Source organism: Myripristis murdjan, chromosome 8 (assembly GCF_902150065.1).
Source record: "Myripristis murdjan chromosome 8, fMyrMur1.1, whole genome shotgun sequence".
NCBI classification, from domain to species: Eukaryota; Metazoa; Chordata; class Actinopteri; order Holocentriformes; family Holocentridae; genus Myripristis; species Myripristis murdjan.
In genome coordinates, this window is record NC_043987.1 from 34,690,112 (window position 1) to 34,713,335 (window position 23,224).

The 23,224-nt window shown below is 43.4% G+C and overlaps 1 protein-coding gene across 1 annotated transcript; it reads right to left on the bottom strand.

Annotated features, from left to right (window-relative positions):
* Positions 1 to 758: 758 nt before the first annotated feature.
* Positions 759 to 22,990, bottom strand: LOC115363493 (NLR family CARD domain-containing protein 3-like). Its single transcript, XM_030057746.1, has 13 exons — positions 22,876 to 22,990; positions 21,437 to 21,529; positions 19,484 to 19,591; positions 17,838 to 17,951; positions 16,821 to 16,928; positions 15,721 to 15,834; positions 10,133 to 10,211; positions 9,278 to 9,506; positions 5,100 to 6,921; positions 4,841 to 5,014; positions 2,424 to 2,597; positions 1,824 to 1,870; positions 759 to 1,579 (listed from the first exon to the last, which is right to left on the bottom strand). The coding sequence occupies exons 2-13, from the start codon at positions 21,496 to 21,498 to the stop codon at positions 1,002 to 1,004; spliced, it is 3,609 nt and encodes a 1,202-aa protein (XP_029913606.1). The 5' UTR covers positions 21,499 to 21,529; positions 22,876 to 22,990; the 3' UTR covers positions 759 to 1,001.
* Between the last annotated feature and the right edge of the window lie 234 nt (positions 22,991 to 23,224).

Here is a 23,224-nt window from a genome sequence, read left to right on the forward strand (position 1 = left end):
GCTGCTGCTGTACAGAGCTGACACTCTGGAGGAGAGGAACACAGGAGATCATTCAAGGAAATGTGATCATTAAAAGTATTTTTTAGAGGCGTTTCACAACATTTTAGGGACATTTAAAATGGCACAATTAATTAGCTCTAAATATTTCTGGGGGGGCCAAATTATTCCTGTGTGAGAGAATGGGCCTGATTGACAGCTCACTGATGCAAATGTGGAAAAGGATCATTTGTCCTTCATTCCAGAGGCGAGTCGGCCTTTAGATTTGACTTTTGCTGCTGAGGTCTAACACAGCTCAGTGTCTGATTTTATTCAGGCTGTCACCCTGATGCACTGACGGGATTGAATTTCGGCATCCGCTTTATTTTATTATAGCCTGAATAACAGGGTTTAACAGGGTTTCAGCGTCAGATGTGGACGACTTGAGCCACTGATGTGTAACTTGCGCATTTATGCAGTCGGCAATTCGTTGCCAAGCATTCTGCCTTCTCTTCGCGGCAGCCATGGTGTTCGATTTAGTGTGTAAATTTAGCTTTTCCTCCTCATACTTTTCCAGTATAATACGCTGCTCCTCCGCCGTGACATACGCTGTGCGTTTTTCCTTGTGGCTCATGTTTGTGATTGGTTGGCTGCCTCAGACTCCGCCCCTTATACGTGCGCGTTCACGGCTCCTGATGAGGCAAACCTGGATCGAGTGAGCGAGTTGATAACCAGCGTCGTGATACTGGTTATCCCCGATCACCATGATCTCCATTAGTGTAGCCGGATAGGTCTGAGAGATCCAGGGAAACTGAGCTTGCTTCGTGATCCAGGCCTCTGCTTTCAAACTTCTTCAAAGACTTGGATGTCTGCTGGTTTTTGGATGTGCACAAATAATCACGATGCCGAGCTTTTCTGCACGGAGGCTGAACAAATAAACGAGTCGAGTGGTGCTGCATGTGAGCGAGAATATTATTCATCCTCATCAGTCATGTAAACATGTTGGTATAAATGTTGTCTTTGAGCTACTCCATCTGGCACAGGGACACCGAGGAACCGAACCAGCTGACTCTAAAGGGAAGCCTGCTCCTGTACCTGAACCTGAACCTGAAGCCGGGGTAGACGGGTTCGGAGAATTTGCAGTAGAAGGTGTGGAGGTGGTTCAGCGTGTCGGAGACGGAGACGCTGTAGAAGGACAGCGTGCCGGCGGGCCAGTCCAGATACACCGCCACTCTGCTGAAGTCGGAGGAGGGCGGGGCGTGCACGTCTGTTTTTCTGTTGTCGTGCCAGGCGGAGAAACCGTCCCACGAGCAGGACAGACTCCACGACTTGTTGTTTCCTCCGAGGCAGGAGTCATCGTCCGCTCCTCTCCTGACGATTCCTCTGTACGTCACTCCCACATCAACTCTGCCTTTCAACTGGACCTCCCAGTAGCAGCGACCGGTCAGACCTTCGGTGCACAGGATCTGCTTCCAGTGGTCAAACCTGTCCGGGTGGTCCGGCCGCGGCTGCTCCTGCATCAGCTCCGTCATCGTCCTGCTGTCCCGGGACACAGCGAGGGTCCCGTGAGCCGAGTTTGGGTCCAGCGAGAGCTCACAGGCGTCTGATGGAGAGAATGGGACGTAAGGCATGAGTCATACAGTCAGTTTATTTATATGAAGCGTTGGCCAAAAACAAAACCAATTTAACAGGAGCAAGACACGAGACTGAAGCAGCTGATCATGCAGTCATTCTGTTTAATTTTTTTTGTTTGTTTGTTTTTTTGTTTTAATGAGGGATTAAATTCATAAAAGCTTCATGATTACATGTTATCGCAGCAAACTTTTTATTCACATTAATTGACTTACACTTTCTCGGACCGAGTTTCAATCTCTGTGCTCCACCGTGGGCCACGCTGCGGAGGTAAATAACAAAAAAAAAATTAAAAATTAGAAATTAAAAAATAAAATCTGACCATCTCCTTGTCTTTCATAATGGAATCTGAACTTCAGTAACTTTAAGAAATATTTATTAAACAAACATTACACAGATAGATGAGCAGATACTTTGTTAATGAGTAATAACTGGTTTGTAAACCGTCTATAAACATTATTATAAAGTTACAACCACTGTTTATGGTAAATAGTTAATGAATCATCCAAATCATGTTTAAAGGTGCACTCCACAGTATTTATTAACTATTTACCATTTTTCATTTTTTGATTTCAGTTTCATTTCAAGGTTTAAACTATAAATGTTTTCACAAAGGTCCAACTGGGGACAAACACTGCAAAGTTTTATGGCAGTGGAAAATTTATGAAATGTTCCATGTGCTATCTGTCCTTATAAATAAAGGATGAAATAACAAACTAAATAACTGAATGACTAAATAAATAAATAAACAAATAAATAACACAGCTTTACAGTGTGACTGAACAAGGCTGCCATTTCAGGAGAACATGTCCCACCTGAGCTTGTCCAGTCTGCAGGTTGGATCCTTCAGTCCAGCAGAGAGCAGCTTCACTCCTGAGTCTCCTGGATGATTGTAGCTCAGGTCCAGCTCTTTCAGATGGGAGGGGTTGGAGCTCAGAGCTGAGGCCAGAGAAGCACAGCCTTCCTCTGTGACCAGACAGCCTGACAGCCTGGACACACACACACACACACACACACACACACACACGATGGTGGCTCAATCTTGCTGCAAAGTTAAGCTAAATTTTGGCGAGGGAAAAACTAGCATAGCCTTTTCCCTTGACCTCTGACCTCCAGCTGTGTGAATGAAAATGGGTTCTCTGGGCAGCCATGGCTCTCCCCTCTGCAGACACGCCCACCTTCTGCTAATCCCATGCAGTTTGGGCCACAAAGCCTGCAGTCCACATGTGTTCTTGTGGCCTGTTGTAAAATGGTGTGTGTGTGCAGACTGGGGCCTAAACAGTCTTGGAGTTGCATCAGTTGGCTTTGACTGGAAAGCTGAGACTCTTGTGGATTCAATAAAATGTCTGATTTTCCAGGTAGACAATAAGGACATGTTTCTGACACATTTTCACAACAAAACATTCAACATCCAATCACCAAAAAATGTAATTTGCATGAAATGCATAATTTTTTCCTGTGCTGTACCTCAAGGTCTTGGCATCCTAATGCAGGATTTTGGAGGGAATTTTGACCATTTTTATTAATTATCCAGTGGTCAAAAATGGTCAAATTTTGCATTTGGAAAGTTTGTGCTTAGCCCTGCCCATTACCACACCACCTTGAGGCAGATTGCCCCAAAATTTTAATCGCTTCTTTGATGGCCCTTTATCAACATTCCTGCCAAGTTTCATACAAATGTGCCCAGTACATCTTTGAGTTATCCTGCAGATGGATGGATGGATGGATGGATGGACAAAAGGTGGTGGAGGTGGAGGCTAAATGTTGCCATCTTCGCTGCAAAGAAAGACACATAACAAAAAGACTGTACAGACAGTAAGTTGTGTATCTTCACTAAACACTGAAGCAATAATGGAAGTGTATTAAAACATTTGCCTGTGCATGTTCTTGAGTTTGTCTGTATGCTGCCTCTGCAGATGGCAAGAGTATTTTTATGGAGTTTGTTAATTGTAGGTAAGAGTAGTGTTTCATTTTATGGAGTTCATCTTTTTGCTCAGGGGAAAGTCATGATTGATTTATTGCAGAATATGTTTTAAATAAATTAATTATGTTCCTGTCATTCCAGGACTTGAAGTTTTGCTGAGGGTGATATCAGGGTTGGGACAGACTGGGGAAAGAGACGACAAAGTGATCACACAAATAGAAGAATGTCATCTGCATAGAGGCTAATTTTATGAGAGATATTGTTTGTTTGAGTGACATGGATCTGGTTATTCTGCCTGATGGCACAGGCATGTGGTTCTATGTAGAGGGCAAAACAACGCTGACAGAGGACAACCCTACCTGTTACCATGAGTCAGCAGGAAATGGTGTGGCTACACAGTACTTCTGTTTGTTAAGACTGATGCTGAAGGGGATGAATACAGAATCCAACATGATTTAATAAAGTTATCACCTAAACCATAATATTTTAGTGCTGTGAAAAGGAAGGCCAGCTGACTATCAAATACTATCAAGTATGCAATGACACAACCACAGAGTGAGCCATGCTGCTTTTGGATATATGCATTACACTGAAGAGTCATTGTGTGATGTTGTGCGAGTCAATAAATCCTTTCTGGTCCACATGGACGGGTTTAGGGATTATGGAGTCTGAGGGACAGTGTTTTACAGATGCTTTTAATGTTGCAGTTAATTAAAGAGACTGGCCTAGCTAGAGCAGAGTGATTCATCTTTGTCTTTTTTATATCTGAGGGTGATCAGGGCAGTGTTCATATGAATGATGTTAAAAAAAAAAGAAAAAAGAGGACATGAGAAATGCTGGAAAGTTTTTTTTTAAAATTCTTTAGACTGTCCATCCAGACCAGTGGAGCTACCTCTGAACATGTGTGCCAATGACTGATGGAGTTTGTTGAGAGAGAAAGGAAGATCAGGTAGGATTTAGGTAGCTTACTGCTTTCAGTGAAGTCCTCACTGTCTTTTTGGAAGGAGGTATTGTCAGGGGTGTACATTTTTTTAAGTCTCTAAATATCAGATTGATTTCTGCTGCATTGTTGGTTTATATCCCTTTTTATCTGTAATTGTTGTAATGGTTTATGTGGATTTTCAGTTGCCTAGAAAAGTACTGTCCACCTGTTTTGGCATTGTTTTAATCATTAGATTTTCAATCGCTTTTGACTGTAGTTTGTTTTAGTCGTGCCTAGCTTTCATGGCATTGTAATTTGTGCATGTCCAGTAAGTGTTTAAAATTGTCATGTGTTGAACAGGTTGGAAAATTTGAAAAAAAACTGACCGAAGAATCTCCAGTCTACAGTTTGGACTCCTCAGTCCAGCAGAGAGCAGCTTCACTCCTGAGTCCTGCAGCTCGTTGTCGCTCAGGTCCAGCTCTCTCAGACTGGAGGACTGGGAGCTGAGAACTGAGGCCAGAGCTGCACAGCTTCTCTCTGACAGGTCACAGCTGCTCAACCTAAAAAAAGCAAACTATATTTTTTTCCTGAAGTAAAAATATTCAATTTAATATATTTAAGTTGTTGAAGTAACTATGCACTTACAGAGATATTTTGGAGGCTTCAACCACAGGCAGCAGCCTCAGAAGAGCCTCCTCTGAAGCAGAGTATTTCCTCAGGTCAAACACGTCCAGATCTTTGCCTGACGTCAGTAAGATGAAGACCAGAGCTGACCACTGAGCAGGGGAAAGTTCATCTGTGGAGAGACTTCCTGATCTCAGGTACTGTTGGATCTCCTCCACTAGAGAATGGTCATTCAGCTCATTCAGACAGTGGAACAGGTTGATGCTTCTCTCTAGGGAGGGATTCTCCTTGATCTTCTTTTTGATGTACTGATCTGCTTTGTGATTGGTCTGTGAGTGACCTTCTGTCTGTGACAGCAGGCCTTGCAGAAGACTCTGATTGGTCTCTAGTGAAAGACCCAGGAGGAAGCGCAGAAACAAGTCCAGGTGTCCATTTGGACTTTCTAAGGCCTTGTCCACAGCACTCTCATAGAGGTGTTTTAGTTTAGGACTTTTTCTTAGTTTAGGCCACCATCTTAATAGTGTGAACCACCAAGATGGTGATTGTGATTCTGACAGCAGATTGACTCCAGAGTTGATGAAGGCCAGAGAGACATAAAGAGCAGCTAGAAACTCCTGAATGCTCAGATGGACGAAGCAGAATACCTTGTCCTGGTGCAGCCCACGCTCCTCTTTAAAGATCTGTGTGAACACTCCTGAGTACACTGAGGCTGCTCTGATATCAATGCCACACTCTGCCAGGTCTGCTTCATAGAAGATCAGCTTGCCTTTCTCCAGCTGCTCAAAAGCCAGTTTTCCCAGAGACAGGATCATCTCCCCGGTCTCTGGAGTCCAGAGTGGATCTGTCTCAGCTCTCCCATGATACTTGACATTCCCCAGTTTGGTCTGAACCACCAGGAAGTGGATGTACATCTCAGTCAGGGTCTTGGGCAGGTCTCCTCCCTCACTGGTTTTCAACACGTCCTCCAGAACTGTAGCAGTGATCCAGCAGAAGACTGGGATGTGGCACATGATGTGGAGGCTTCGGGACGTCTTGATGTGGGAGATGATTCTGCTGGCCTGCTCCTCATCTCTGAATCTCCTCCTGAAGTATTCCTCCTTCTGTGGGTCAGTGAAGCCTCTAACCTCTGTCACCATGTCAACGCACTCAGGTGGGATCTGATTGGCTGCTGCGGGTCGTGTGGTTATCCAGAGGTGAGCAGAGGGAAGCAGTTTCCCCTTGATGAGGTTTGTCAGCAGAACGTCCACTGAGGTGGACTCTGTAACATCAGTCAGGATCTTGTTCTTCTTGAAGTCCAGAGGAAGTCGACACTCATCCAGACCATCAAAGATCAACACAACCTGGAACTGCTCAAACCTGCTGATTCCTGCTTCTTTGGTCTCAGTAAAGAAGTGATGAAGAAGTTCCACCAAGCTCAACTTTTGCCCTCTTAGGAAATTCAGCTCTCTGAAAGTGAATGGAAATGTGAAGTGGACATGCTGGTTGGCTTTGTGTTCAGCCCAGTCCAGAGTGAACTTCTGTGTTAAGACTGTTTTCCCAATGCCAGCCACTCCCTTTGTCATCACTCTTCTGATCGGTCGATCTCTTCCAGGTAAAGGTTTAAAGATGTCCTCACAGTTGATTGATGTTTCTGGTCTCACTGGTCTCCTGGATGCTGTTTCAATCTGTCTGACCTCATGTTCCTCATTGACCTCTCCACTCCCTCCCTCTGTGATGTACAGCTCTGTGTAGATCTCCTTCAGAAGTGTTGGGTTTATTTCTTTAGCAGTCCCCTCAAATACATACTGAAACTTCTCCTTCAGATTGTCTTTCAGTTTATGCTGGCAAACTGCAGCAAGTGTTTCTGAAACAACAAATAATAACACCACTAAGAGTGCTTTAAAAAAAATAAAAACAAAGAAATGCAAACATTTCCTTGTAAATATATATATTTACCAATGCATCTATATAGCTCATCATCTCTGATACATGGCCAAACAAATCCTTGATCTGGATAGACTGGGAAATGTCAAAATCTACAGCAGTCTGGAAATGTCAGTGTATGCTTTTGTCTTTTTTCCATTTGCAGCACATTGTAGCCCTCACATAAATCCCTTGCAAGATACCGTAGTTCTCAACTGCATTCATTACAATATAAGAACTAACACAACCTACACATGGGATTCATTCACACCTTTTGTTTCTTTCTGTCTTGGGATGGTTGATTACAGATATGGATTAATGTTGAGAGTAGATTGATTTATCTTTGTTAAGATAAATATTTGTTTGGGTGGCTTCTTATGCGGTAATTTACTAGCTACTTACTAGAGGGGCATACTTTATTTGACTTTAAAGAGAAGGAATACTGAAGAAAAGGTAAGATGTAAAACATAACCACAGTTTAGTGACCAAATGTTCAGTTCCTCATATCCCGCTCCTGCACCCCAGACTCCCATGTTTGGGTTCAAAGCATTACCACATCCACCCATGACAATTCTGAGGCTCTAGAGTACTGAGCTTTCAAGAAATGTTATCTGTATTGGGTCAAGGGTCATATAGATCATAATCCAGGAGTGTGGAAAGTGGGAACATAGGGCCTATGTCTGTATGGCTACACTGCACACCATCAAATCACAAATCACCCGCAACTGCAACCCTTCCAGATGGGAAATTCTCCAGTGTGCCCAGCCTCTAAACTCTTAAGGCCTGTGGTAGGTGGGTCAACCATGGGAATGCAGCAAGGCTTGTTTAATGTTGAAGGAGAAGACACTCCATTAGTGGGTCAAAGGAATGAGGCAGAGTTGGAGGTCAATGGATTGATATGAAGGGCTCTGATGAACTCTGTCCCACAAGTGGCAAAAAACAAAACAAAACCTATGGAGTCTACAAGAGTCTCTGCCGTAGAAAAAGCCCATATGCTTTCCCCAGTGGTGATCATGACTAAGAAGGATGGATCACTGCCATTTAGCTCAGTTCAACTGCACCACAAGGGATGCATTCCCTCTGCTCAGAAAAGATGAGGCCCTGTGGCAGCACATTTCCTCTCTTGACCTCAAATCTGAGTACTGGAAAGTTGAAGTTGCTCAGCAGGACAGATAAAAGACAGATTTCAGCCTATAGGACTGTACAAGGCTACAATGCCTTTTGGGTTACAGAATTCCCCTCCTACTTTCTGCAAAGAATGACCTGCTGCTTCAATAACCTGAGCCCACCACCTAATCTGCTAACATGACCTCATAACTCTGTAGTACCTTTATTCAGCATCTGATTAGGCTACAAGTGGTGTTTGACCAGAAGGAAGTGCTTCAGTTTTTGGGGCTTCAGGATATTCTTGATGAATTCTCAAGAGCTACTCAATGTTAGCAGCCCCACTTTATCGCCTCATATCTGGGGAACCAAGAAATAAGAAAGGGAGAGGCAACTTTCCTGGCCAAGACCTCCATTTTATATAGACAAATGACTATGAGTAGGCATTTCACATCTTGAAAGAATGGCCGTCCTCCTCAGTCCTGGCCTACCCAGATTACAGACATCCATTTGTGCTACAAAGAGATACTTTTGTGGGCTGAGGGACTTTGTTCAGTGCTGGCGCAGGATCAGGATGGGGTTGAAGGGATTGTGGCCTACACCGTCAGAGGCTTGAGGCTAGCTAAAATTCAACACAGATGCACAAACTTTAAGTGGGCAATAAGTTCTATGATTAAAGCCTAAAGTTCTCTGTCCTTCTAGACAAGAACCCAGTTCAGTAAGTGATCACAACAACAAAGCTGGATCAAACAGGTCAGAGATTGGTGTCCCAACACCGATGCTGACACCATCTCTCACTACTAGCTTTTGCTAGCTTTGTAGCTGTCTTGCTATGAGGTTTCCCAGGCCCTCCGATCCTGTCCTCAGCAGGTGAGAGCCAGAAAGCAGGTTAGTTGGTTAGTTGGTAAAGAGGAACCTTGTCACACCCAAACTCTACAGCCCAGTAAGCAAGTGTGGGGACAGAGTCACTACTTCCCATGATAAAAGATTCTTGAACAGTGGACTCTGAACCACAAGCTGAGCTGCAGTGAGAGGATTCAAAGGGTGAGCCTTTGGTAAGCCAAGGCTAACCAAAAATCTTGGTACACCAAAGACCGACAGAAAAAAGTATTATAGTCAAAAAGTGAGGAGCCATGTTTCTAAACTCGAAATCATGAGTCATGGTGAAAGTATACTGTGTTGGAGCCTCTTACTGCTCTGCAGGCGGTCAGCCAGCTCCTCCTGCTTCCTCCTCCTCAGGAAGTGCAGCGCAATCTGCAGAAGAGCCTCTCGGCTGTTCTTCCTCTGCTCTTTCTCCTCGCCGTCCAACACCTCCTCATCTTCACTCTGCCTCTCCAAGCATTCCTGCTGATCCAGTCCCAGAAGACTCTGAAGCGTCTTCAGCTCCTTCTTCACAAAACCAACGATGTCCTGTTCAAGCAGCTTGAACATAAAAAAAAAAGAAACAAAATATCAAATGTAATTTATGGTGCACATCTTCACAGACAACTCACAACGACTAAGACCCCACTGGTCTAAAACATGTCTCCACACTATTATGGCCCCACTGGATGCTTTGCATTTCATTAATTTCTAACAAAAGTGAACAGAATAGAATAGAATAGAATAAAATAGAATAGAATATTTTTTAGCTGTTGCTCTATGGTACAATAAAATTTGGTGGCCAACCCGTAGGTTGGTGCATTAGAAAAACAATAAAAGTATAAAATATGTACAATAAATCTTAAATGTGATTAGTATAAAAATATAAAATATGCTGAAGCCTTATTTTGCAAGGATTAGACATGGTAAGAAACCTGATGATTACATATATATGCTGAAATATGTTTATATGTTGAAATAAATGGTACATTAATTAACTGGATCTAAAGCTTTTTTCCCCCTTTTTTTCATGTGTATTTGAATTTCCTGCGTTTGACCAGCACCTGCTGTCTTTTTTACAACTATATAGAACTATAACACTGTAATGTGCTTGCATATCTATACATTCAAATACAGCAGTTAAATATGTTGCATTTAAGATGCAGCTTATTTCTGTATTTACTCACCATAAATATGGAGGCCAAGTCTGTTTGGTGCTGCTGTGCAGACCGACCATTGGGAGGCGCTGGACTCTCCCCATGGACTCTGCAGGAGAAACATAATGTGCATAGGTTTGACACACGCACACACACACACACACGCACACAGTATGTAAAGGAATACTGCGATATTTTGGGCAAAATCTCCTTTTCCCAACTCCCCCACACTGAGACCAGATGTTGGACACCATTTCCACCTCTGGACGTCCAGTGGTTCAGTACCTATGGGTAGCATTTCCTGTTAGCTTAGCATAAAGACTTGAAGTCTATGGGAGTTGTTAGCCTGGCTCCGTCAAAGTGAAAAAATAAACCTCACAGCAGCTCTGAAGCTGTCTGATTCACACAGCGGATCATGTGGAAACACAGCTTGGAAATGTTTTTTTAAAAAAACTCAGTTGGTTTGAGGAGCAGTCAGATGGTGGCGCTGTAACCTCTTAACACATTCGTCCTCTCGTCTGTGGCAGTAATCCTCACACCGTTGGAGGGGGAGGAAGATCCACCACCAACTAACTTCTCCTCAAACCTCAAACCTCAAACCGCTCTGCTTTGGTTTTAAATTCCAAGCTGTGTATTTTAAATCCAAATGATCCGCTGTGTCAATCAGACACTTCAGAGCTGCTGGGAGGTTTATTTTGTCACTTTAATGGAGCCAGGCTAACGACTCCCATAGGCTTCAAGTCTTTATGCTAAGCTAACAGGAAATGCTACCCATAGGTACTGAACCACTGGACGTCCAGAGGTGGAAATGGTGTCCAACATCTGGTCTCAGTCTGGGGAAGTCGGGAAAAGGGCATTTTGAAAAAAAGAAAACCTGGACTAGAGTGTTTGGAGGTCTAGCTCTGAATCAAACGGTTAAGAGTTTTATGACAAACCGTCAGTTTTGCTTGTTTGTGTTAAATCCTTACGTTTGATCCCCAGCCTGGAGTTCATGTCCGAATTCCTCAAATCTGAACATGGAGTGGTCACTCTTCATGGACATGGTGCTGGGTACAGGGGAGGCTGGCCTCTGCTGCTGCGACCTGACGGAAACACAGGAGGGACAGTCAGGAGGGGAAAAGGCTGAAGAGGCAGGCCACTGTCCTGCAGGTCCACGCTTCCTGACTTGGACAGACAGGAGACTTAATGAATGAACGCTGTTCCCTCTCTCCAGCTCTACCATCACAAGAACCTTAAAGCTCCGTCTCAGAGCGTCTGCATGTTCAAAATGTTGCTGCTGATCTCCTCCCAAAACGAGCAGTAGGATTTTAGAGCTGCCACATCATTTCTCCTCCCTTTCCTCCAGCTGCTGGTTTCCATTCATTCCACTACTATATGAACATGAACTTTCAGTCGCAGAGGCAGAACATTATAAGGCGGCTGCCTCTACCTAAACTGCCCTGGTGAGAGTACATAATGATATTCAGTTGGCCTCTGACTCTGGATATTGTTCTGTACTCGTACTTCTCAATCTCAGCTCTGCCTTCGATACTGTAGATCATCACATGATAATTAAGAGGTTACGAGACTGGGTGGGCATTTCAGGTGTGGCAGTGCAGTGTCCATTGGGGATTTCCTCTCTGCCTCGTCACCCCTTACCTGTGGTGTCCCCCAGGGGTCAGTATTGGGCCCCATACTGTTCACCTTGTATATGCTGCCTCTGGGCCAGATTATTCATAGTTTTAACATTGCTTGTCATTTTTATGCAGATGATATATAGCTTCATTTTACTTTTAGTCCAAAAGACACGCCCAAGCTCTCAAAGCTTCTTGATTGCATATCGTCCATTAAGGTTTGACCATGGAGCTGAAGAAGAGTCTTCAGACTTTCTTCACTCCAGTTTTCCATCAGAGGAATAAAGTCCTCCACATGAGTTTTCCTAAAAGCAGCAGCACTGTTGTGTTTTCAGGACTTTTTCAAACTGAAACGCTCCCTCCTTCTCCTCCTCCGCCAGGGAAAATAGTCCCTGGGGAAACGTTTTGCTTTCCACAGCCAATTATCAGCTGTGTGGTTTCTGAATGTTGAGGACTTTGTTCACCGCACAAGCAGAACATTATAAGGCGGCTGCTTCAACCACAAACTCACATTTGAAAACTGAGTGATTTTGATGATGTTGGTATTACTGTAAATACAGGAATACAGCTGCATTCTAATGGCAGTAAGACCTTCCTTTCTTTCAGGATCAAGGTCTTCATTATTAAACTCTACTCTTACGTTGGATCCCCAGCCTGGAGTCTGAAGTCCTCAGGTTTGGCCATGGAGTGGTCACTCATCATGGACACGGCGCTGGGTACAGGGGAGGCTGGCCTCTGCTGCTGCATCCTGACGGAAACACAGGAGGGACAATCAGGACCGTGGCAGGAAAAAGAGATTGCACGGACTGAATATTTTGAATGTTGACAAAGACACGGGTGGCTTCATGTATTGAGGACTGTAAGAGCAACTTTCCTCCATTGATTCTGTATTTTGTCATTTATTTTCCTTTTTCTTCCAGATTCCACTGTGCTACATTTTTCTTCTTTTCAAAAATACATAAATTTGCACTGACCAGATGACCTGCATAACTGATGACATTACAGTAGAAAATAAAGACCAAACAAAACCCAACTTATACTGCTGTGACTCAGCGGTCAAAAAAAATGTGAGACTACAAACCAGAGAACCCTGATTCATGTCAGCCCGGCTCTTACAAAGCAGCCGGTGCAACTCCTGCCTCAATCAGCTGACTGCCGAATGGGAGTGTCCGTCCTCCCAGCTACAGCAACAATTCATAACTCTTCATTTATGGTGAGCACACTTCACTTCTTCCTACTCATTAAATTTATACACAGTTCATAAAAATAAAAGTTGAAGCCACAATCATGATTTGGGCTGCAACAAGTACGTTTTAACCTGTTGTTTTATTTATTGAGTCCACTGTGTGAATCAGACAGCTTCAGAGCTGCTGGGAGGTTTATTTTGTCACTTTAATGGAGCCAGGCTAACGATTCCCATAGACTTCAAGTCTTTATGCTAAGCTAACAGGAAATGCTACCCATAGGAACTGAACCACTGGACGTCCAGAGGTGGAAATGGTGTCCAACATCTGGTCTCAGTCTGGGGAAGTCGGGAAAAGGGCATTTTGAAAAAAAGAAAACCTGGACTAGAGTGTTTGGAGGTCCAGCTCTGTATCAAACGGTTAAGAGTTTTATGTCAAACTGTCAGTTTTGCTTGTTTGTGTTAAATCCTTACGTTTGATCCCCAGCCTGGAGTTCATGTCCGAATTCCTCAAATCTGAACATGGAGTGGTCACTCTTCATGGACATGGTGCTGGGTACTGGGGAGGCTGGCCTCTGCTGCTGCGACCTGACGGAAACACAGGAGGGACAATCAGGAGGGGAAAAGGCTGAAGAGGCAGGCCACTGTCCTGCAGGTCCACGCTTCCTGATTTGGACAGACAGGAGACTTAATGAATGAACACTGTTCCCTCTCTCCAGCTCTACCATCACAAGAACCTTAAAGCTCCGTCTCAGAGCGTCTGCATGTTCAAAATGTTGCTGCTGATCTCCTCCCAAAATGAGCAGTGGGATTTTAGAGCTGCCACATCATTTCTCCTCCCTTTCCTCCAGCCGCTGGTTTCCATTCATTCCACTATGATATGAAAATTAATTTTCAGTCGTGGAGGCAGAACATTATAAGGCGGCTGCCTCTACCGAAACTGCCCTGGTGAGAGTACATAATGATATTCAGCTGGCCTCTAACTCTGGATATTGTTTTGTACTCATACTTCTCGATCTCAGCTCTGCCTTGGATACTGTAGATCATTACATGATGATTAAGAGGTTACGAGACTGGGTGGGCATTTCAGTTGTGGCTTTAGAATGGTTGTCTTCATATCTTTCTGATAGAAGTTTTGCAGTGTCCATTGGGGATTTCCTCTCTGCCTCGTCACCCCTTACCTGTGGTGTCCCCCAGGGGTCAGTATTGGGCCCCATACTGTTCACCTTGTATATGCTGCCTCTGGGCCAGATTATTTGTAGTTTTAACATTGCTTGTCATTTTTATGCAGATGATTTACAGCCTCATTTTACTTTTAGTCCAAAAGACACGCCCAAGCTCTCAAAGCTTCTTGATTGCATATCGTCCATTAAGGTTTGACCATGGAGCTGAAAAAGAGTCTTCAGACTTTCTTCACTCCAGTTTTCCATCAGAGGAATAAAGTCCTCCACACGAGTTTTCCTAAAAGCAGCAGCACTGTTGTGTTTTCAGGACTTTTTCAAACTGAAACGCTCCCTCCTTCTCCTCCTCCGCCAGGGAAAATAGTCCCCGGGGAAACGTTTTCCTTTCCACAGCCAATTATCAGCTGTGTGGTTTCTGAATGTTGAGGACTTTGTTCACCGCACAAGCAGAACATTATAAGGTGGCTGTTTCAACCACAAACTCACATTTGAAAACTGAGTGATTTTGATGGTGTTGGTATCATTGTAAATACAGGAATACAGCTGCATTCTAATGACAGAAAGACCTTCCTTTCTTTCAGGATCAAGGTTTTCATTATTAAACTCTACTCTTACGTTGGATCCCCAGCCTGGAGTCTGAAGTCCTCAGGTTTGGCCATGGAGTGGTCACTCATCATGGACACGGCGCTGGGTACAGGGGAGGCTGGCCTCTGCTGCTGCGACCTGACGGAAACACAGGAGGGACAATCAGGACTGTGGCAGGAAAAAGAGATTTCACTTTTTGCACGGTCTGAATATTTTGAATGTTGACAAAGACACGGGTGGCTTCATGTATTGAGGACTGTAAGAGCAACTTTCCTCCATTGATTCTGTATTTTGTCATTTATTTACCTTTTTCTTCCAGATTCCACTGTGCTACATTTTTCTTCTTTTTAAAAATACATAAATTTGCACTAACCAGATGACGTGCATAACTGATGACATTACAGTAGAAAATAAAGACCAAACAAAACCCAACTTATACTGCTGTGACTCAGCGGTCAAAAAAAATGTGAGACTACAAACCAGAGAACCCTGATTCATGTCAGCCCGGCTCTTACAAAGCAGCTGGTGCAACTCCTGCCTCAATCAGCTGACTGCCGAATGGGAGTGTCCATCCTCCCAGCTACAGCAACAATTCATAACTCTTCATTTATGGTGAGCACACTTCACTTCTTCCTACTCATTAAATTTATACACAGTTCATAAAAATAAAAGTTGAAGCCACAATCATGATTTGGGCTGCAACAAGTACGTTTTAACCTGTTGTTTTATTTATTGAGTCCACTGTGTGAATCAGACAGCTTCAGAGCTGCTGGGAGGTTTATTTTGTCACTTTAATGGAGCCAGGCTAACGATTCCCATAGACTTCAAGTCTTTATGCTAAGCTAACAGGAAATGCTACCCATAGGAACTGAACCACTGGACGTCCAGAGGTGGAAATGGTGTCCAACATCTGGTCTCAGTCTGGGGAAGTCGGGAAAAGGGCATTTTGAAAAAAAGAAAACCTGGACTAGAGTGTTTGGAGGTCCAGCTCTGAATCAAACGGTTAAGAGTTTTATGACAAACTGTCAGTTTTGCTTGTTTGTGTTAAATCCTTACGTTTGATCCCCAGCCTGGAGTTCATGTCTGAATTCCTCAAATCTGAACATGGAGTGGTCACTCTTCATGGACACGGTGCTGGGTACAGGGGAGGCTGGCCTCTGCTGCTGCGACCTGACAGAAACACAGGAGGGACAATCAGGAGGGGAAAAGGCTCGTCATTCATTCCCCTCGATATGAAAATGAACTTTCAGTCGCAGAGGCAGAACATTATAAGGCGGCTGCTTCTGCCGAAACTGCCCTGGTGAGAGTACATAATGATATTCAGTTGGCCTCTGACTCTGGATATTGTTTTGTACTCATACTTCTCGGTCTCAGCTCTGCCTTGGATACTGTAGATCATTACATGATGATTAAGAGGTTACGAGACTGGATGGGCATTTCAGGTGTGGCTTTAGAATGGCTGTCTTCATATCTTTCTGATAGAAGTTTTGCAGTGTCCATTGGGGATTTCTTCTCTGCCTCGTCACCCCTTACCTGTGGTGTCCCCCAGGGGTCAGTACTGGGCCCCATACTGTTCACCTTGTATATGCTACCTCTAGGCCAGATTATTTGTAGTTGCTTGTCATTTTTATGCAGATGATATACAGCTTCATTTTACTTTTAGTCCAAAAGACACGGCCAAGCTCTCAAAGCTTCTTGATTGCATATCGTCCATTAAGGTTTGACCATGGAGCTGAAGAAGAGTCTTCACACTTTCTTCACTCCAGTTTTCCATCAGAGGAATAAAGTCCTCCACATGAGTTTTCCTAAAAGCAGCAGCACTGTTGTGTTTTCAGGACTTTTTCAAACTGAAACACTCCCTCCTTCTCCTCCTCCGCCAGGGAAAATAGTCCCTGGGAAAAACAGTCCCCGGGGAAATGTTTTGCTTTCCACAGCCAATTATCAGCTGTGTGGTTTCTGAATGTTGAGGACTTTGTTCGCCGCACAAGCAGAACATTATAAGGCGGCTGCTTCAACCACAAACTCACTTTTGAAAACTGAGTGATTTTGATGGTGTTGGTATTATTGTAAATACAGGAATACAGCTGCATTCTAATGGCAGTAAGACCTTCCTTTCTTTCAGAATCAAGGTCTTCATTATTAAACTCTACTCTTACGTTGGATCCCCAGCCTGGAGTCTGAAGTCCTCAGGTTTGGCCATGGAGTGGTCACTCATCATGGACACGGCGCTGGGTACAGGGGAGGCTGGCCTCTGCTGCTGCATCCTGATGGAAACACAGGAGGGACAATCAGGACCGTGGCAGGAAAAAGAGATTGCACGGACTGAATATTTTGAATGTTGACAAAGACACGGGTGGCTTCATGTATTGAGGACTGTAAGAGCAACTTTCCTCCATTGATTCTGTATTTTGTAATTTATTTTCCTTTTTCTTCCAGATTCCACTGTGCTACATTTTTCTTCTTTTTAAAAATACATAAATTTGCACTGACCAGATGACGTGCATAACTGATGACATTACAGTAGAAAATAAAGACCAAACAAAACCCAACTTATACTGCTGTGACTCAGTGGTCAAAAAAAATGTGAGACTACAAACCAGAGAAGCCTGATTCATGTCAGCCCGGCTCTTACAAAGCAGCCGGTGCAACTCCTGCCTCAATCAGCTGACTGCCGAATGGGAGTGTCCGTCCTCCCAGCTACAGCAACAATTCATAACTCTTCATTTATGGTGAGCACACTTCACTTCTTCCTACTCATTAAATTTATACACAGTTCATAAAAATAAAAGTTGAAGCCACAATCATGATTTGGGCTGCAACAAGTACGTTTTAACCTGTTGTTTTATTTATTGAGTCCACTGTGTGAATCAGACAGCTTCAGAGCTGCTGGGAGGTTTATTTTGTCACTTTAATGGAGCCAGGCTAACGATTCCCATAGACTTCAAGTCTTTATGCTAAGCTAACAGGAAATGCTACCCATAGGAACTGAACCACTGGACGTCCAGAGGTGGAAATGGTGTCCAACATCTGGTCTCAGTCTGGGGAAGTCGGGAAAAGGGCATTTTGAAAAAAAGAAAACCTGGACTAGAGTGTTTGGAGGTCCAGCTCTGAATCAAACGGTTAAGAGTTTTATGACAAACTGTCAGTTTTGCTTGTTTGTGTTAAATCCTTACATTTGATCCCCAGCCTGGAGTTCATGTCTGAATTCCTCAAATCTGAACATGGAGTGGTCACTCTTCATGGACATGGTGCTGGGTACAGGGGAGGCTGGCCTCTGCTGCTGCGACCTGACGGAAACACAGGAGGGACAATCAGGAGGGGAAAAGGCTGAAGAGGCAGGCGACTGTCCTGCAGGTCCACCCTTCCTGATTTGGACAGACAGGAGACTTAATGAATGAACACGGTTCCTTCTCTCCAGCTCTACCATCACAAGAACCTTAAAGCTCCGTCTCAGAGCGTCTGCATGTTCTAAACAGACTTTCATTACTTTTCAACTGGGACACAAGTTACACATTTTGCCATCATAGCAATAACACTGACAGATAAAATAAAGTGCATTAAAAAAATGCCATCCATCTATTCTTAACAGAGATCTCTCAACTAACTGCCCCCCTCCACCTTGACAGTACACGCAGAAACTTCCCTCCATACTGTCCCACAAGTGTACACATTGATAATTGATGTAACCATAGTCACACCAGTTTCAACATTCCACAATAATAAGCAGTGATACATCAATTTAAGTTAACAACACTATGACATGACAGTATTCAAGAAAAACAGTGAAAGAGAAAACACCTCTAAATCCATCCTGGACGGGCGTGGCCATTGCACAGGGCATTGACCCCTCATCACCAACCAAATTAATTCTTCAGGTACATAGTCAAGCAGAGGAGACCATATTTCTCATTACCCTTCAGAACTGCATTGATTCTTTCATGTGGGAGGACTCTGAATATTTCTCTGTACCACAATGTGACAGTAGGTGGCCTATCCTTAGTCCAGTTAATCAATATACATTTTCTGCCTAGTAATAGTAATTTATCACATACTTTGAACATCAAGGGGGTTAAAGTCACTTCCTTTGATGGGAGCACAAGAATGAAAAAACTTGGGTCTCTCTTAACTTTTGCCTTAAAGATGCCATTGAGCGTCTGCATGTGCAAAATGTTCCTCTGCTCTCCTCCCAGAGCGAGCAGTGGGGTTTCAGAGCTGCCACATCACTCCTCCTCCCTTTCCTCCAGCCGCTGGTTTCCATTCATTCCACTAAGATATGAACATGAACTTTCAGAGCCTTCACACTTTCTTCACTCCAGTTTTCCATCAGCGGAATAAAGTCCTCCACATGAGTTTTCCTGAAAGTGAGGGTCTAAGGACAGAGGATGTTGTATTTTTCTGTAAAGCCGTTTGGGACAAATTTGTAATTTGTGATTCTGGGCTATACAAATAAATAAAATTGAAATTGAATTGAAAAGCAGCAGCACTGTTGGGTTTTCAAGACTTTTTCAAACTGAAACACTCCCTCCTCCTCCTCCACCGCCAGGGAAAATAGTCCCTGGGGAAAATAGTCCCCGGGGAAACGTTTTGCTTTCCACAGCCAATTATCAGCTGTGTGGTTTCTGAATGTTGAGGACTTTGTTCGCCGCACAAGCAGAACATTATAAGGCGGCTGCTTCAACCACAAACTCACTTTTGAAAACTGAGTGATTTTGATGATGTTGGTATTACTGTAAATACAGGAATACAGCTGCATTCTAATGGCAGTAAGACCTTCCTTTCTTTCAGGATCAAGGTCTTCATTATTAAACTCTACTCTTACGTTGGATCCCCAGCCTGGAGTCTGAAGTCCTCAGGTTTGGCCATGGAGTGGTCACTCATCATGGATACGGTGCTGGGTACAGGGGAGGCTGGCCTCTGCTGCTGCATCCTGACGGAAACACAGGAGGGACAATCAGGACTGTGGCAGGAAAAAGAGACTTCACTTTTTGCACAGACTGAATATTTTGAATGTTGACAAAGACACTGGTGGCTTCATGTATTGAGGACTGTAAGAGCAACTTTCTTCCATTGATTCTTTATTTTGTAATTTATTTTCCTTTTTCTTCCAGATTCCACTGTGCTACATTTTTCTTCTTTTGAAAAATACATAAATTTGCACTGACCAGATGACGTGCATAACTGATGACATTACAGTAGAAAATAAAGACCAAACAAAACCCAACTTATACTGCTGTGACTCAGCAGTGAGCACATTTCACCTCTTCCTACTCATTACATTCATAAGCAGTTCTTATGGGTTCTTATGCCCCGCCCCTTTCTTTCTTCTTTGTTCTAAGCGCAATCAATGCACATAATTTGCACTAAATCTCATCTGCACAGCAGTGTGATGGAGCGGCTGCATCACTGACCACAGGCAGCACAGCCACCCACCCACACACACACCCACACACACACACACACACACTCCTCGCTCCTCTCCCAGTTGTGTTACGTAATTAATAAGCCAGTCTCAGCTCACTTACAGAGAAGATGACATCACTTGTGTTTTTTTGTTTTGGTTTTTTAGAGCGATTTGACGTACTGAGGAATTGCTATGTTGAGTATTTTGTTTTGCTGTTTTCTTTTTTTCATCTTTCCACACAGTTTTAGTAAAGATCCTCACTGTTTGTGTCCTGGGAAGCCGGCACAATAAATCACACCACCATCATCTTTTTTCAACTTTGTAAAATGTAAAATGTGCTATATATAAAATATGATAAAATATAAGATATATAAGATATATAAAATACATAAAATACGTTAAAAACCCTGTGGTCACAAGCAACTATAAGACTCTGCCAGCTAAGGGCTTGTTAACTCCTCCCCTGACCTGATGGCTGTGGGAATAAAGGAAAATGGATACTTGTTGCTTTTGACAGGTGGGAACCTAACCCTGGAGCCAGAGGGCAGAGTCTGAAGTTCAGAGAACAGGGGGTGAGTGGCATCTGGCAGGATGCTTTCAGCCTTCCCTCCCACCTGTCTACGCTGCTGTTTCGGAGTCTTTGCCCTCGACTACAAATCAGATTTACCCTCCAGGGACGACGAGGGTGAGCTGAAAGGCTGGAGAAGCAGGGGACTCGTCCCTTCACAGCTCCACCAAACTGCCTTTATACGAGACTGCCGGTACTGCTGGGTGCGAGTACATATGAATGTGTAGAAGGAGGAGAATGACGCTGAAAAGAGCACGCACCTTCTTTGTATGGAAAATAGTTTAAAACAAAACAGCATTTCAGCATCATTCTAACTCTGGAACTGACATCGGGTTGAAAACTTCAGCTCACTTTTTCCAAAGGTGTATCATTTTTCTTGACTAAAGCAATTACACATCATGTGAGCCTTCTGACTTTTCCTAAAATTTAATTAAATGTTTTTTGTTTGTTTTTTTTAGCATTTATCCCTGTTGCGACCAGCGCGTCAAATTAAGCCGCTAGGCTGAGGAAATGTTTTTCCTCGGGTTTTAATCAGAGCATATTAGCCACTACGCTGCATCACACATCATATAGTCTGTTGATAAATCACTCACTGCTGATGATGGTTCAGCAGCACATGTGAGGAATAAAAAGACATTATGAGAGCGATAAAAAGGAATATCACTGCTGTTATATTTTCAGATATGTTTGGCTAAACTATTTTATGACTAAAAAAAAAATTAAACTGTGACAAGCTTACATTGTGCTCATGTTGTTTGAGAACTGCAAACTTAAATATCTGTATTGAAGTGGGGAGAGCTCACTTTTCAGGAGAACAGCGGTGATGTTTGACCTCAGCAGCTCCGTCCTCTGCTGGCTCGCTCATTGTGGACACACAGCCGGGCTCCTGTTGGATCCTGGGAGACAGGAAGATCACCGAGGTGGGAAATAATCAACTTTTAAGTGGATCAGCAACACGAACACCCGGACATGAGCAGGCAGATATCAACAAGAAAGTATTAAAACTGCAGAATTTAACAAACTTTGAAGAACCTGTCAAACACTGCCAGTCACTCTGGATCACAGTCAGCAAAAGGCTGAGAGTAAAAATAAAATATATTCTGTTTCATTTCCAGCGTGCTGCTGTAATAGTGATGTAATAGGAAGCCACCGCTGCAACAAGTCAGCTGCTCAAGTTTCTTCCCTCCTAGATATTCCACCATCAGCTGGAAGTGGGATTATTGCAAAGTGGAAGAGATTAGGAACCACAGCGACTCGTGTTCTGTGGAGCGTCCAATATAACAGACAATTCTCTGCTTCCAGCTTTGTGGGACCAGTTTGGGGTTTTATTGGACTCTTCCTGCAGTCCACACATGACAGAACATAAGAAATACAATCAGACTCATAACAAAAGCAATTAAAATATTTATCTATATATAAAATATATAGATAATTAAACTGAATAAATTAATTGAAACACTGAGACCCGCAGGGACAGGAGTTTGTGTTCTGAGAGGGAAGTCTGGGATGCTCTGTTTGAAATTTGATGAAATCTTCTCTGATATGGTAATATTTTGCACAGCAGGTGAGAAAATGGCTTCTGCTGCTTCACATCCTGAGTTGTCCCCTAAGCAGCCTGGGCTCAGGCTGCTTGTTGTTTTTAAAATAAGATGAGATAAGATAACATTTTATTTATCTCCATAGGAGAAATTCAGGTGTTACAGGCAGCAGCATTAGGAGAGACGATACAAAACAAGGGACACAATACACAATATACACAGTATAATACACTTTACATAATATGAGGCAGTTCAAAGAAGAAAACAGTCGTCTTGTGCAAGAGTCAGTCTGCAAAAACACAGCAGCAAGTCTGTACCAGCACAGTGCAGCATTAAACAGTAAACGGTTTTATCTAGAGGCCTACTGATACATTTATTTATCTATTTTATTGTATTCATTTGTAAATTTTGCACTTGCTCCTTGTGGTGGTGCATGTAGGCTGTTAGTGGGTACTGTACTGTACTGAACTGCCTTTATAAGAATGGATAAAGTAGTCTGAAGTGTGAAGTGTGAAGCTGCTCTGTGTGCTGGGTTTGGGTTAAATATCGAGCTGATTGAAAAGTTCACTGTCCGGTGGATGAGAGCGTCCAGGTTCACCTGCGGCCTGAGGTTCTGTCTGACGCAATTAGCCACTAACTCACACACACACACACACACACACACACACACACACACACACACACACACACACACACACACCTACCTGTAAGTCTGTGCGGTCACATTCGGAGGAGAAGATCCAGGCGGTCAGTGTGAGGAGAGAGAACAGAGCAAAGAGCCGAGAGACGAAAAACAGCGAAAACAGCGGTGAAGTCAAAGTGAAAGTGTTCTGCACGTTTACACGGAAATACCAGAGGGAGAGGGGGAGGGCAGGTTGTTACGCAGAAGTTTTTTTTTTTTGTTTGTTTGTTTGTTTGTTTTTTAACAATTTAGTATCATTCATTTATTTTATGTAGGCTATTATTTTATTTCATTTTTAATGTATTTGAGTGTATATGAGATGACACTGTATATCTGTACCTAATCTGTTACTGTGACGAATCATGGTTTGC